Raw genomic sequence first — 15067 nt, forward strand, 5'->3', positions numbered from 1 at the left:
ACTCTCCCCCCCAATCCACTCTCCCCCCCCATCCACTCTCCCCCCCCATCCTTCCACTCTCTCCCCCCCCATCCACTCTCCCCCCCAATCCACTCTCACCCCCCCAATCCACTCTCCCCCCCATCCACTCTCCCCCCCCATCCACTCTCCCCCCCCATCCACTCCCCACTCCCCCCCCCCACCCACTCTCCCCCCCCCCCATCCACTCTCCCCCCCCCATCCTTCCACTCTCTCCCCCCCCATCCACTCTCCCCCCCCCATCCACTCTCCCCCCCCCCCCATCCACTCACCCCCCCATCCACTCCCCCCCCATCCACTCTCCCCCCCCCATCCACTCTCCCCCCCATCCACTCTCCCCCCCATCCACTCTCCCCCCCCCATCCACTCTCCCCCCCCATCCACTCTCCCCCCCCTCATCCACTCTCCCCCCCCCCTCATCCACTCTCCCCCCCCCTCATCCACTCTCCCCCCCCCTCATCCACTCTCCCCCCCCCCCATCCACTCTCCCCCCCCCCATCCACTCTCCCCCCCCCCCATCCACTCTCCCCCCCCCCATCCACTCTCCCCCCCCCCCATCCACTCTCCCCCCCCCCATCCACTCTCCCCCCCCCCATCCACTCTCCCCCCCCCCATCCACTCTCCCCCCCCCCATCCACTCTCCCCCCTCCCCCCCCATCCACTCTCCCCCCCCCCATCCACTCTCCCCCCCCCCCCATCCACTCTCCCCCCCATCCACTCTCCCCCCCCCCATCCACTCTCCCCCCCCCCCATCCACTCTCCCCCCCCCCCCATCCACTCTCCCCCCCCCCCCCCCCCATCCACTCTCCCCCCCCCCCATCCACTCTCCCCCCCCCCCATCACTCTCCCCCCCCCCCCATCCACTCTTCCCCCCCCCCCCATCCACTCTTCCCCCCCCCCCCATCCACTCTTCCCCCCCCCATCCACTCTTCCCCCCCCCATCCACTCTTCCCCCCCCCATCCACTCTTCCCCCCCCCCATCCACTCTTCCCCCCCCCATCCACTCCTCCCCCCCCCCATCCACTCCTCCCCCCCCCCATCCACTCTCCCCCCCCCCCCATCCACTCTCTCCCCCCCCCCCATCCACACCCCCCCTCCCCCCCCCCATCCACACCCCCCCTCCCCCCCCCATCCACACCCCCCCTCCCCCCCCCCCATCCACACCCCCCCTCCCCCCCCCATCCACACCCCCCCTCCCCTCCCCCCCCATCCACACCCCCCCCCATCCACACCCCCCCCCCATCCACACACCCCCCCCCCCATCCACACACCCCCTCCCCCATCCACCCACCCCCCCTCCCCCCCCCCATCCACCCACCCCCCTCCCCCCCCCATCCACCCACCCCCCTCCCCCCCCCCATCCACCCACCCCCCTCCCCCCCCCCCATCCACCCACCCCCCTCCCCCCCCCCCATCCACCACCCCCCTCCCCCCCCCCCATCCACCCACCCCCTCCCCCCCCCCCATCCACCCACCCCCCTCCCCCCCCCCAATCCACCCACCCCCCTCCCCCCCCCCCCAATCCACCCACCCCCCTCCCCCCCCCCATCCACCCACCCCCCTTATCCCGTCCCCCTCCACCAGGACCCGGCCCCCGCGCCTGCGCACTCTATTCTACCAAGATGGCCTCTGGCTGTTGCTGGCCGGGCACCGGGATTCGGGCGCGAGTTCCCGCCGCCCTCTGACAGCGCGGCCGCCTGTCCCTCGCTCAGTGCCATGGCTGAGCCTCCGCCAGCGCCTCTGGACCTGGACGGTGAGTGATTATCCGGCCGGCACACTTTGCTCAAACCGCGCGAATCCGAGGCCGCGCTCTCCGCCTCGGGACTGAAGCGAGGGCAGCCCGGGGACGGAGACCCGGCCGCAGAAACACAGCAACACCCTCTCACCCCCCCCCCCCCCAAACCCCCTCTCACCCCCCCCCCCCCCAAACCCCCTCTCACCCCCCCCCCCCAAACCCCCTCTCACCCCCCCCCCAAACCCCCTCTCACCCCCCCCCCAAACCCCCTCTCACCCCCCCCCCTCTCACCCCCCCCCCCTCACCCCCCCCCCCTCTCACCCCCCCCAACCCACTCACACCCCCCCCCTCTCTCCCCCCCCAAACCCACTCTCACCCCCCCCAAACCCCCTCTCACCCCCCCCAAACCCCCTCTCACCCCCCCCAAACCCCCTCTCACCCCCCCCAAACCCCCTCTCACCCCCCCCAAACCCCCTCTCACCCCCCCCAAACCCCCTCTCACCCCCCCCAAACCCCCTCTCACCCCCCCCAAACCCCCTCTCACCCCCCCAAACCCCCTCTCACCCCCCCAAACCCCCTCTCACCCCCCCAAACCCCCTCTCACCCCCCCAAACCCCCCTCTCACCCCCCCCCAACACCCTCTCACCCCCCCCCCCACCCCCTCTCACCCCCCCCCAACCCCCTCTCACCCCCCCAAACCCCCTCTCACCCCCCCCCAAACCCCCCTCACCCCCCCCAAACCCCCTCTCACCCCCCCAACCCCCTCTCACCCCCCAACCCCCTCTCACCCCCCCCAACCCCCTCCCACCCCCCCAAACCCCCTCTCACCCCCCCCAAACCCCCCTCTCACCCCCCCCAAACCCCCTCTCACCCCCCCCCACCCCCTCTCACCCCCCCAACCCCCTCTCACCCCCCCCAACCCCCTCTCACCCCCCCCCAACCCCCTCTCACCCCCCCCAACCCCCTCTCACCCCCCCAAACCCCCTCTCACCCCCCCCAAACCCCCTCTCACCCCCCCCAAACCCCCTCTCACCCCCCCAACCCCCTCTCACCCCCCCAAACCCCCTCTCACCCCCCCAAACCCCCTCTCACCCCGCCTAACCCCCTCTCACCCCCCCTCACTTCCCCCAAACCCCCCCCTCACCCCCCCCAAACCCCCTCTCACCCCCCCCCAAACCCCCTCTCACCCCCCCCAAACCCCCTCTCACCCTCCCCCCAAACCCCATCTCACCCCCCCCCCAAACCCCCTCTCACCCCCCCAAACCCCCTCTCACCCCCCCTTCCCCAAACCCCCTCTCACGCCCCCCAAACCCCCTCTCACCCCCCCCCAAACCCCCTCTCACCCCCCCAACCCCCTCTCACCCCCCCAACCCCCTCTCACCCCCCCAACCCCCTCTCACCCCCCCCAACCCCCTCTCACCCCCCCCAACCCCCTCGCGCCCCCCCGAACCCCCTCGCGCCCCCCCCGAACCCCCTCGCGCCCCCCCGAACCCCCCTCGCGCCCCCCCGAACCCCCTCGCGCCCCCCCGAACCCCCTCGCGCCCCCCCGAACCCCCTCGCGCCCCCCCGAACCCCCTCGCGCCCCCCCCGAACCCCCTCGCGCCCCCCCGAACCCCCTCGCGCCCCCCCGAACCCCCTCGCGCCCCCCCGAACCCCCCTCGCGCCCCCCCCGAACCCCCTCGCGCCCCCCCCGAACCCCCTCGCGCCCCCCCGAACCCCCTCGCGCCCCCCCCGAACCCCCTCGCGCCCCCCCGAACCCCCTCGCGCCCCCCCGAACCCCCTCGCGCCCCCCCGAACCCCCTCGCGCCCCCCCGAACCCCCTCGCGCCCCCCCGAACCCCCTCGCGCCCCCCCGAACCCCCTCGCGCCCCCCCGAACCCCCTCGCGCCCCCCCGAACCCCCTCGCGCCCCCCCGAACCCCCTCGCGCCCCCCCGAACCCCCTCGCGCCCCCCCGAACCCCCTCGCGCCCCCCCGAACCCCCTCGCGCCCCCCCGAACCCCCTCGCGCCCCCCCGAACCCCCTCGCGCCCCCCCGAACCCCCTCGCGCCCCCCCGAACCCCCTCGCGCCCCCCCGAACCCCCTCGCGCCCCCCCGAACCCCCTCGCGCCCCCCCGAACCCCCTCGCGCCCCCCCGAACCCCCTCGCGCCCCCCCGAACCCCCTCGCGCCCCCCCGAACCCCCTCGCGCCCCCCCGAACCCCCTCGCGCCCCCCCGAACCCCCTCGCGCCCCCCCGAACCCCCTCGCGCCCCCCCGAACCCCCTCGCGCCCCCCGAACCCCCTCGCGCCCCCCCGAACCCCCTCGCGCCCCCCCGAACCCCCTCGCGCCCCCCCGAACCCCCTCGCGCCCCCCCCGAACCCCCTCGCCCCCCCGAACCCCCTCGCGCCCCCCCGAACCCCCTCGCGCCCCCCCGAACCCCCTCGCGCCCCCCCGAACCCCCTCGCGCCCCCCCGAACCCCCTCGCGCCCCCCCGAACCCCCTCGCGCCCCCCCGAACCCCCTCGCGCCCCCCCGAACCCCCTCGCGCCCCCCCGAACCCCCTCGCGCCCCCCCGAACCCCCTCGCGCCCCCCCGAACCCCCTCGCGCCACCCCGAACCCCCTCGCGCCCCCCCGAACCCCCTCGCGCCCCCCCGAACCCCCTCGCGCCCCCCCGAACCCCCTCGCGCCCCCCCGAACCCCCTCGCGCCCCCCCGAACCCCCTCGCCCCCCCGAACCCCCTCGCGCCCCCCCCGAACCCCCTCGCGCCCCCACCGAACCCCCTCGCGCCCCCCCGAACCTCCTCGCGCCCCCCCGAACCCCCTCGCGCCCCCCCGAACCCCCTCGCGCCCCCCCGAACCCCCTCGCGCCCCCCCGAACCCCCTCGCGCCCCCCCCGAACCCCCTCGCGCCCCCCCGAACCCCCTCGCGCCCCCCCGAACCCCCTCGCGCCCCCCCGAACCCCCTCGCGCCCCCCCGAACCCCCTCGCGCCCCCCCGAACCCCCTCGCGCCCCCCCGAACCCCCTCGCGCCCCCCCGAACCCCCTCGCGCCCCCCCGAACCCCCTCGCGCCCCGACCCTCGCGCCCCCGAACCCCCTCGCGCCCCCCGAACCCCCTCGCGCCCCCCCGAACCCCTCGCGCCCCCCCGAACCCCCTCGCGCCCCCCCCGAACCCCCTCGCGCCCCCCCCGAACCCCCTCGCGCCCCCCCCGAACCCCCTCGCGCCCCCCCCCGAACCCCCCTCGCGCCCCCCCGAACCCCCTCGCGCCCCCCCCGAACCCCCTCGCGCCCCCCCCGAACCCCCTCGCGCCCCCCCGAACCCCCTCGCGCCCCCCCGAACCCCCTCGCGCCCCCCCGAACCCCCTCGCGCCCCCCCGAACCCCCTCGCGCCCCCCCGAACCCCCTCGCGCCCCCCCGAACCCCCTCGCGCCCCCCCCGAACCCCCTCGCGCCCCCCCGAACCCCCTCGCGCCCCCCCGAACCCCCTCGCGCCCCCCCGAACCCCCTCGCGCCCCCCGAACCCCCTCGCGCCCCCCCCGAACCCCCTCGCGCCCCCCCGAACCCCCTCGCGCCCCCCCGAACCCCCTCGCGCCCCCCGAACCCCCTCGCGCCCCCCCGAACCCCCTCGCGCCCCCCCGAACCCCCTCGCGCCCCCCCGAACCCCCTCGCGCCCCCCCGAACCCCCTCGCGCCCCCCCGAACCCCCTCGCGCCCCCCCCGAACCCCCTCGCGCCCCCCCGAACCCCCTCGCGCCCCCCGAACCCCCTCGCGCCCCCCCGAACCCCCCTCGCGCCCCCCCGAACCCCCTCGCGCCCCCCCGAACCCCCTCGCGCCCCCCCGAACCCCCTCGCGCCCCCCCGAACCCCCTCCGCCCCCCCGAACCCCCTCCGGCCCCCCCGAACCCCCTCGGGCCCCCCCGAACCCCCTCGGGGCCCCCCCGAACCCCCTCGGGCCCCCCCGAACCCCCTCGGGCCCCCCCGAACCCCCTCGGGCCCCCCCGAACCCCCTCGGGCCCCCCCGAACCCCCTCGGGCCCCCCCGAACCCCCTCGGGCCCCCCCGAACCCCTCGGGCCCCCCCGAACCCCCTCGGGCCCCCCCGAACCCCCTCGGGCCCCCCCGAACCCCCCTCGGGCCCCCCCGAACCCCCTCGGGCCCCCCGAACCCCCTCGCGCCCCCCGAACCCCCTCGCGCCCCCCTCGCGCCCCCCCGAACCCCCTCGCGCCCCCCCGAACCCCCTCGCGCCCCCCGAACCCCCTCGCCCCCCCCGCCGCGCCCCTCGCCCCCCCGCCGCGCCCCTCGCCCCCCCCGCCGCGCCCTCGCCCCCCCGCCGCGCCCCTCGCCCCCCCGCCGCGCCCCTCGCCCCCCCGCCGCGCCCCTCGCCCCCCCGCCGCGCCCCTCGCCCCCCCGCCGCGCCCCTCGCCCCCCCGCCGCGCCCCTCGCCCCCCCGCCGCGCCCCTCGCCCCCCCGCCGCGCCCCTCGCCCCCCCGCCGCGCCCCTCGCCCCCCCGCCGCGCCCCTCGCCCCCCCCGCCGCGCCCCTCGCCCCCCCGCCGCGCCCCTCGCCCCCCCGCCGCGCCCCTCGCCCCCCCGCCGCGCCCCTCGCCCCCCCGCCGCGCCCCTCGCCCCCCCGCCGCGCCCCTCGCCCCCCCCGCCGCGCCCCTCGCCCCCCCGCCGCGCCCCTCGCCCCCCCGCCGCGCCCCTCGCCCCCCCCGCCGCGCCCCTCGCCCCCCCGCCGCGCCCTCGCCCCCCCGCCGCGCCCCTCGCCCCCCCGCCGCGCCCCTCGCCCCCCCGCCGCGCCCCTCGCCCCCCCGCCGCGCCCCTCGCCCCCCCGCCGCGCCCCTCGCCCCCCCGCCGCGCCCCTCGCCCCCCCGCCGCGCCCCTCGCCCCCCCGCCGCGCCCCTCGCCCCCCCGCCGCGCCCCTCGCCCCCCCGCCGCGCCCCCTCGCCCCCCCGCCGCGCCCCTCGCCCCCCCGCCGCGCCCCTCGCCCCCCCGCCGCGCCCCTCGCCCCCCCGCCGCGCCCCTCGCCCCCCCGCCGCGCCCCTCGCCCCCCCGCCGCGCCCCTCGCCCCCCCCGCCGCGCCCTCGCCCCCCCCGCCGCGCCCCTCGCCCCCCCGCCGCGCCCCTCGCCCCCCCGCCGCGCCCCTCGCCCCCCCCGCCGCGCCCCTCGCCCCCCCGCCGCGCCCCTCGCCCCCCCGCCGCGCCCCTCGCCCCCCCGCCGCGCCCCTCGCCCCCCCCGCCGCGCCCCTCGCCCCCCGCCGCGCCCCTCGCCCCCCGCCGCGCCCCCCGCCGCGCCCCCCCGCCCCCCCGCCGCGCCCCCCGCCCCCCCGCCGCGCCCCCCGCCCCCCCCGCCGCGCCCCTCGCCCCCCCGCCGCGCCCCCCCGCCGCGCCCCTCGCCCCCCCCGCCGCGCCCCTCGCCCCCCCGCCGCGCCCCTCGCCCCCCCGCCGCGCCCCTCGCCCCCCCCGCCGCGCCCCTCGCCCCCCCGCCGCGCCCCTCGCCCCCCCGCCGCGCCCCTCGCCCCCCCGCCGCGCCCCTCGCCCCCCCGCCGCGCCCCCTCGCCCCCCCCGCCGCGCCCCTGCCCCCCCCGCCGCGCCCCTCGCCCCCCCGCCGCGCCCCTCGCCCCCCCCGCCGCGCCCCTCGCCCCCCCCGCCGCGCCCCTCGCCCCCCCCGCCGCGCCCCTCGCCCCCCCGCCCGCCGCGCCCCTCGCCCCCCCGCCGCGCCCCTCGCCCCCCCGCCGCGCCCCTCGCCCCCCCGCCGCGCCCCTCGCCCCCCCGCCGCGCCCCTCGCCCCCCCCGCCGCGCCCCTCGCCCCCCCGCCGCGCCCCTCGCCCCCCCGCCGCGCCCCTCGCCCCCCCGCCGCGCCCCTCGCCCCCCCGCCGCGCCCCTCGCCCCCCCGCCGCGCCCCTCGCCCCCCCGCCGCGCCCCTCGCCCCCCCGCCGCGCCCCTCGCCCCCCCGCCGCGCCCCTCGCCCCCCCGCCGCGCCCCTCGCCCCCCCGCCGCGCCCCTCGCCCCCCCGCCGCGCCCCTCGCCCCCCCGCCGCGCCCCCTCGCCCCCCCGCCGCGCCCCTCGCCCCCCCGCCGCGCCCCTCGCCCCCCCGCCGCGCCCCTCGCCCCCCCCGCCGCGCCCCTCGCCCCCCCGCCGCGCCCCTCGCCCCCCCGCCGCGCCCCTCGCCCCCCCGCCGCGCCCCTCGCCCCCCCGCCGCGCCCCTCGCCCCCCCGCCGCGCCCCTCGCCCCCCCGCCGCGCCCCTCGCCCCCGCCCGCCGCGCCCCCTCGCCCCCCCCGCCGCGCCCCTCGCCCCCCCGCCGGGTGTTATTGTTGGATAAATTGATAACAGTGGTTGGATTGACTTGTTTCCAAGTTGTTTGTAGTTCATGTCTTTCCAACAGTATGCGATCAGCAGCTGGTCATTGTGACTTGTTTTTCTGTGTTGGTGCCTATGCTGATCCTGACCATATTAAACTGCAAACCATATCCGAAAACATATACCTCCTTGTCCATTTGATAACCTGGCAACTTACCATATGCTGTGTGGCAGGACTCACATGTTTGACTGCAGTGGTTTCGTGGTGGGTTGCAAGCTGGGGAGTGAGTTCGCTGTCTTTCCTCTGGAGTAGATATTTAAAGCCTATTGCTCTCTGTGTTTACCCTGGTCTGTGTACATCTTGCAGTTTTGCAATAGGTGAAATGTAAAGCAAGTCTGGAGAAAGAATGATTGATGGTGGCCCAGTACTGAGATTGCATAAACTGGTATTTACATAATGCAAACTGACTGCAGTTCACATGTTATTCTAACCTAGAAGAAAGCCAAGTGGCTGAGTGTTACGTGGCTAATGTTACACGGTTACAGTTTCATAACACAAACCATTACTCAGCAGGACCCTGCTAACATGTTTTAGTCTACTTTTTAGCAGATAATTTGGCGCCTCGATTATTCAATTTTTTTCAAACTGGGAACATTTGAGTTGTTTTGTTTGTATTTCTTCATTTAAACAGATGAATTGTCCATCTTTTTTTTGAAAACCAACTATGTGAACTGAAGATTGCCCTGCCGCGCTGAACTCCAAATTGCTGCCCTGCCTTTGTGCTATGTTATAGAACATAGAAAAATACAGCACAGAACAGGCCCTTCGGCCCACGATGTTGTGCCAAACTTTTGTCCTAGATTAAGACAAAGTAATCTACACCCCATCATTCTACCATAATCCATGTAGCTATCCAATAGCCGCTTGAAGGTCCCTAATGTTTCCGACTCAACTACTTCCACAGGCAGTGCATTCCATGCCCCCACTACTCTCTGGGTAAAGAACCTACTCTGACATCCCCCACTTATACCTTCCACCATTCACCTTAAATTTATGTCCCCTTGTAATGGTTTATTCCACCTGGGGGAAAAGTCTCTGACTGTCTACTCTATATATTCCCCTGATCATCTTATAAACCTCTATCAAGTCGCTCCTCATCCTTCTCCGTTCTAATGAGAAAAAGCCTAGCATCCTCAACCTTTCCTCGTAAGACCTACTCTCCATTCCAGGCAACATCCTGGTAAATCTCCTTTGCACCTTTTCCAGAGCTTCCTAAAATGAGGCGACCAGAACTGTACACAGTACTCCAAATGTGGCCGTACCAAAGTTTTGTACAGCTGCATCATCACCTCACGGCTCTTAAATTCAATCCCTCTGCTATTGAACGCGAGAACACCATAGGCCTTCTTCACAGCTCTATCCACTTGAGTGGCAACTTTCAAAGATCTATAAACATAGACCCCAAGATCTCTCTGCGCCTCCACATTGCCAAGAGCCCTACCGTTAACCCTGTATTCCGCATTCATTTTTGTCCTTCCAAAATGGACAACCTCACACTTTTCAGGGTTAAACTCCATCTGCCACTTCTCAGCCCAGCTCTGCATCCTATCTGTGTCTCTTTGCAACCGACAACAGCCCTCCTCACTGTCCACAACTCCACTAATCTTCGTATTGTCTGCAAATTTACTGACCCACCTTTCAACTCCCTCATCCAAATCATTAATGAAAATCACAACCAGGAGAGGATCCAGAACTGATCCCTGTGGTACGCTACTGGTAACTGGTCTCCAGGCTGAATATTTGCCATTCACCACCACTCTCTGATTTCTATCGGTTACCCAATTCGTTATCCAACTGGCCAAGTTTCCCACTATCCCATGCCTCCTTACTTTCTTCATAAGCCTACCATGGGGAACCGTATCAAATGCCTTACTAAACTCCATGTACACTACATCCACTGCTTTACCTTCATCCACGTGCTTGGTCACCTCCTCAAAGAATTCAATAAGACTTGTGAAGCAAGACCTACCCCTCACAATTCCGTGCGGACTGTCCCTAATCTTAGGAACTCAGAATTCCTGCTATTCATTTTCAATGAATAGAAGTGGACTGCTTACCAATTTTGTCTGAATGCTGACACCTGACAATGTGAAATGGTTGGGTTACTGATTGAAGCGGGGGCCATGTAAAATACTTAAGATAAACGATTGAAAGAAAAGAACAGAGACATAGGATAACAGTGAGCACATAGGTTTGGGACTCCTGTGGTGGATAGTTTCCATATCATCATAGATTCTTAGAATGTACAGTGCAGAAGGAGGCCATTCGGCCCATTGAGTTTGCATCAACCGTCTGAAAGGGCACTCGACCCACTCCCACTCTCTATCCCCGTAACCTCACTTAACTGCTGGACACTAAGGGGCAATTTAGCATGGCCAATCTACCTAACCTGCACATCTTTGGACTATGGGAGGAAACTGGAGGAAACACACGCAGACGCGGGGAGAAAGTGCAAACCCCCCACAGACAGTCATCCATGGTCAGAATTGAAGCCGGGTCCCTGGTGCTCTGAGGCAACCGCGCTGATCATTGTGGCACCGTGACGCCCCTAAAACATACTCTTTTTTTAATAATGCTTTTGTGAAGTGCCTTGGGAAGTTTGGGAAATCTTTAGGGAGCAACTGAAAGTTACTAAAAAAGCTATAAAGAAGAGTAAGATAGATTATGAGAGTAAACTTGCTCAGAATATAAAAAAAGCTAGTAAAAGTTTCTACAAATATATAAAACAAAAAAGATTGGCTAAGGTAAATATTGGTCCTTTCGAGGATGAGAAGGGAGATTTAATAATGGGAGATGAGGAAATGGCTGAGGAACTGAACAAGTTTTTGGGGTCGGTCTTCACAGTGGAAGACGCAAATAACATGCCAGTGACTGATGGAAATGAGGCTATGGCCGGTGAGGACCTTGAGAAGATTGTTATCACTAAGGAAGTAGTGATGGGCAAGCTAATGGGGCTAAAGGTAGACAAGTCTCCTGGCCCTGATGGAATGCATCCCAGAGTACTAAAAGAGATGGCTAGGGAAATTGCAAATACACTAATGATAATTTACCAAAATTCACTAGACGCTGGGGTGGTCCCGACGGATTGGAAATTAGCAAACATGACACCACTGTTTAAAAATGTAGGTAGGCAGAAAGCGGGTAATTATAGGCCAGTGAGCTTAACTTTGGTAAGAGGGGAGATGCTGAAATCTATCATCAAGGAAGAAATAGCGAGGCATCTGGATGGAAATTGTCCCATTGGGCAGACGCAGCATGGGTTCATAAAGGGCAGGTCGTGCCTAACTAATTTAGTGTAATTTTTTGAGGACATTACCAGTGCGGTAGATAACGGGGAGCCAATGGATGTGGTATATCTGGATTTCCAGAAAGCCTTTGACAAGGTGCCACACAAAAGGTTGCTGCATAAGATAAAGATACATGGCATTAAGGGTAAAGTAGTAGCATGGATAGAGGTTTGGTTAATTAATAGAAAGCAAAGAGTGGGGATTAATGGGTGTTTCTCTGGTTGGCAATCAGTGGCTAGTGGTGTCCCTCAGGAATCATTGTTGGACCCACAATTGTTCACAATTTACATAGATGATTTGGAATTGGGGACCAAGGGCAATGTGTCCCAAGTTTGCAGACGACACTAAGATGAGTGGTAAAGCAAAAAGTGCAGAGGATACCAGAAGTCTGCAGAGGGATTTGGATAGGTTAAGTGAATGGGCTAGGGTCTGGCAGATGGAATACAATGTTGACAAATGTGAGGTTATCCATTTTGGTAGGAATAACAGCAAAAGGGATTATTATTTAAATGATAAAATATTAAAACATGCTGCTGTGCAGAGACCTGGGTGTGCTAGTGCATGAGTCGCAAAAAGTTGGTTTACAGGTGCAACAGGTGATTAAGAAGGCGAATGGAATGTTGTCCTTCATTGCTAGAGGGATGGAGTTTAAGACTAGGGAGGTTATGCTGCAATTGTATAAGGTGTTAGTGAGGCCACACCTGGAGTATTGTGTTCCGTTTTGGTCTCCTTACCTGAGAAAGGACGTACTGGCGCTGGAGGGTGTGCAGAGGAGATTCATTAGGTTAATCCCAGAGCTGAAGGGGTTGGATTACGAGGAGAGGTTAAGTAGACTGGGACTGTACTCGTTGGAATTTAGAAGGATGAGGGGGAATCGTATAGAAACATAAAATTATGAAGGGAATAGATAGGATAGATGTGGGCAGGTTGTTTCCACTGGCGGGTGAAAGAAGAACTAGGGGGCATAGCCTCAAAATAAGGGGAAGTAGATTTAGGACTGAGTTTCGGAGGAACTTCTTCACCCAAAGGGTTGTGAATCTATGGAATTCCTTGCCCAGTGAAGCAGTTGAGGCTCCTTCATTAAATGTTTTTAAGATAAAGATAGTTTTTTGAAGAATAAAGGGATTAAGAGTTATGGTGTTCGGGCCGGAAAGTGGAGCTGAGTCCACAGAAGATCAGCCATGATCTCATTGAATGGCGGAGCAGGCTCGAGGGGCCAGATGGCCTACTCCTGCTCCTAGTTCTTATGTTTCATTATCTTAAAGGAGCTTTATAAATATAATTTTTTTGCTGGATAAGCGGCCAACAGTGGTTGGATTGACTAATTTCCAAGTTGTTTGTAATTTATGTCTCCCCAGCAGCTGATTATTATGGCTGCTTTTCATTGCCTGAGATGGTACAGTGTTAGACAGTCCTTGTGATTTTGTCAGTATAATTACAATTCTGGCTTTTGAAAATTTATCACCCAGTTTATCTCTCTTTACACAGAAGGTGACAAATTAAAGTCACAAATACTCGTAAAATCTGTTGGCTTCCATTTTGGTTGAGAACCTTGACAAGAATATGTTGCAACCCAACAGAGAACAGAGGGGGGCACGGTAGCACAGTGGTTAGCACCTTTGCTTCACAGCGCCAGGGTCCCAGATTCGATTCCCGCTTGGGTCACTGTCTGTGCGGAGCCTGCACATTCTCCCTGTGTCTGCTTGGGTTTCCTCCGGGCGCTCCGGTTTCCTCCCACATGTCCCGAAAGACGTGCTGTTAGTTGAATTGGGCCGCCATTCAGTGTATGTGGAGCTCAATGACACGGGGGATGTCACTACTGCCACTCAAGGCGGTGGGGGGGGGGGGATTTTACAATTCGGGCGCATAGGGAGAAGGTGGAACGGGCAGAGATGGCAAGGCTGATAGAGGAGATCCTGAGGGTGGACAGCAGGTATTCAGAGGCACCGGAGGCAGGGTTGTTGAAGGAGGAGCAGAGGCTCCAGATGGAGTTTGGATTAGTGTCCACGGGGAAGGCGGTGGGGCAGCTCCTCAGTGCAGAGGGGCAGTATATGAATATGATGAGAAGGCAAGCAGGATGCTGACCCACCAGCTGAGGAAGCAAGAGGCGGAGAGGGAGATTGGCAGAGTAAAGGACGAGATAAGAAGGGTGGTGTTGGACCCAGTGGGGGTGAATGGGGCGTTTCCGGCCTTTTACAGATAATATGTGTCGGAGCCCCCTGCTGCGGGGAGGGAATGTGGCGGTTCCTGGATGGACTGGAGTTTCCCAGGCTGGATGAGGAGTTGATGCAGGGATTGGAGGCCCCTATCGGGTTGAGGAAGGTGATGGGGAGCATGGGGGCGATGTAGGCAGGGAAGGCCCCGGGCCCGGATGGGTTCCGGTGGAGTTTTATAAACGGTTTGGGTGTCCTAGGGCCATTGTTGGGGATGCTTGTAATGAGGCTAGGGAGAGGGGGGAATTCCCCCCTATCACGAGCATCAATCTCCCTGATGTTGAAAAAGGACAAGGATCCGGAGCAGTGTGGGTCGTCCCGCCCAAACCATCTATTGAATGTGGACGCCACATTGCTGGCGAAGGTGTTGGCTTTACGAATCAAGGGCCGCCTCCCAGGGGTGATAGGGTAGAACCAAACGGGATTTGTGAAAGGGAAACAGCTGTCGTCGGCAAATGTGAGGAGGCTGCTTAATGTGATTATGATGCCTTGGGAGGGGCAGGAGGTGGAGGTGGTGGTGGCCATGGACTGGAGAAGGCTTTCGGCCGGGTGGATTTGGAATATCTGTGGGAGGTGCTGAGGTGGTTCGGGCAGGGGTTTGTAGACTGGGTTCGGTTGCTGTACAAGGCACCTGTCGCAAGTATGCAGATGAACCGGGTGAGGTCAGGATATTTGGGCTGCATTGGGGGACAAGGCCAGGGATAACCCTCTCCCTGTTGCTCTTTGCCTCGGCAACAGAGCCACTGGAAATAGTGCTTAGAGTTTTGAGGATTGGGAAGGGATTGTGTGGGGTGGCGTCGAGCACAGGCTTTCATTGCACATGGACAACCTGTTGTTATAGGGGGCATAGGTTTAAGGTGCGAGGGGCAAGGTTTAGAGGAGATGTACGAGGCAAGTTTTTTCACACACAGGGTAGTGGGTGCCTGGAACTCGTTACCGGAGGAGGTGGTGGAAGCAGGGACGATAGTGACATTTAAAGGGCATCTTGACAAATACATGAATAGGATGGGAATAGAGGGATACGGACCCAGGAAGTGTAGAAGATTTTAGTTTAGACGGGCAGCATGGTCAGCGCAGGCTTGGAGGGCCGAAGGGCCTGTTCCTGTGCAGTACTTTTCTTTGTTCTATTCTGAATTCTCCGGACAGGCGCCGGAGCGACTAGGGGATTTTCACAGTAACTTCATTGTGGTGTTAATGGAAGCCTACTTGTGACACTAATAAAGATTATTATTAGAAAAGGAATAAAAATGTAGCTGGCATGAAACAACCTTGAAAAGCAATTTACGTTGAGAAACACTGCCCCTCTCATTCCCATATTCACACCATTGATAGTGATGACCTCCTGCAGGGTCAGGGAGGGAAATCCCCTGGGTCCTGGTGCTGCTTCTGTTTCTGGGCTCGTTATCCCAACACCCCCTTTAATTCTCCCCCTCAATTGTGCATGATATCTCTTCTCCTTTCAGATTCACCAACCAATTTTCTATAA

At 65.7% G+C, this 15067-nt stretch overlaps 1 protein-coding gene across 5 annotated transcripts in view; it reads left to right on the top strand.

Moving 5' to 3' along the window:
- Positions 1–1610: 1610 nt before the first annotated feature.
- Positions 1611–15067, top strand: part of rabep1 (rabaptin, RAB GTPase binding effector protein 1) — a 234420-nt gene continuing 220963 nt past the window's right edge. For all 5 annotated transcript variants that reach the window (XM_072469129.1, XM_072469133.1, XM_072469131.1 and 2 more), the window contains exon 1: positions 1611–1771. In XM_072469129.1, the coding sequence (XP_072325230.1) occupies positions 1735–1771 (37 nt within the window). In that variant the 5' untranslated portion in view covers positions 1611–1734. The remainder of the gene's footprint in view (positions 1772–15067) is intronic.

This window comes from Scyliorhinus torazame, chromosome 12 (assembly GCF_047496885.1).
Source record: "Scyliorhinus torazame isolate Kashiwa2021f chromosome 12, sScyTor2.1, whole genome shotgun sequence".
In the NCBI taxonomy this organism is placed as follows: Eukaryota; Metazoa; Chordata; class Chondrichthyes; order Carcharhiniformes; family Scyliorhinidae; genus Scyliorhinus; species Scyliorhinus torazame.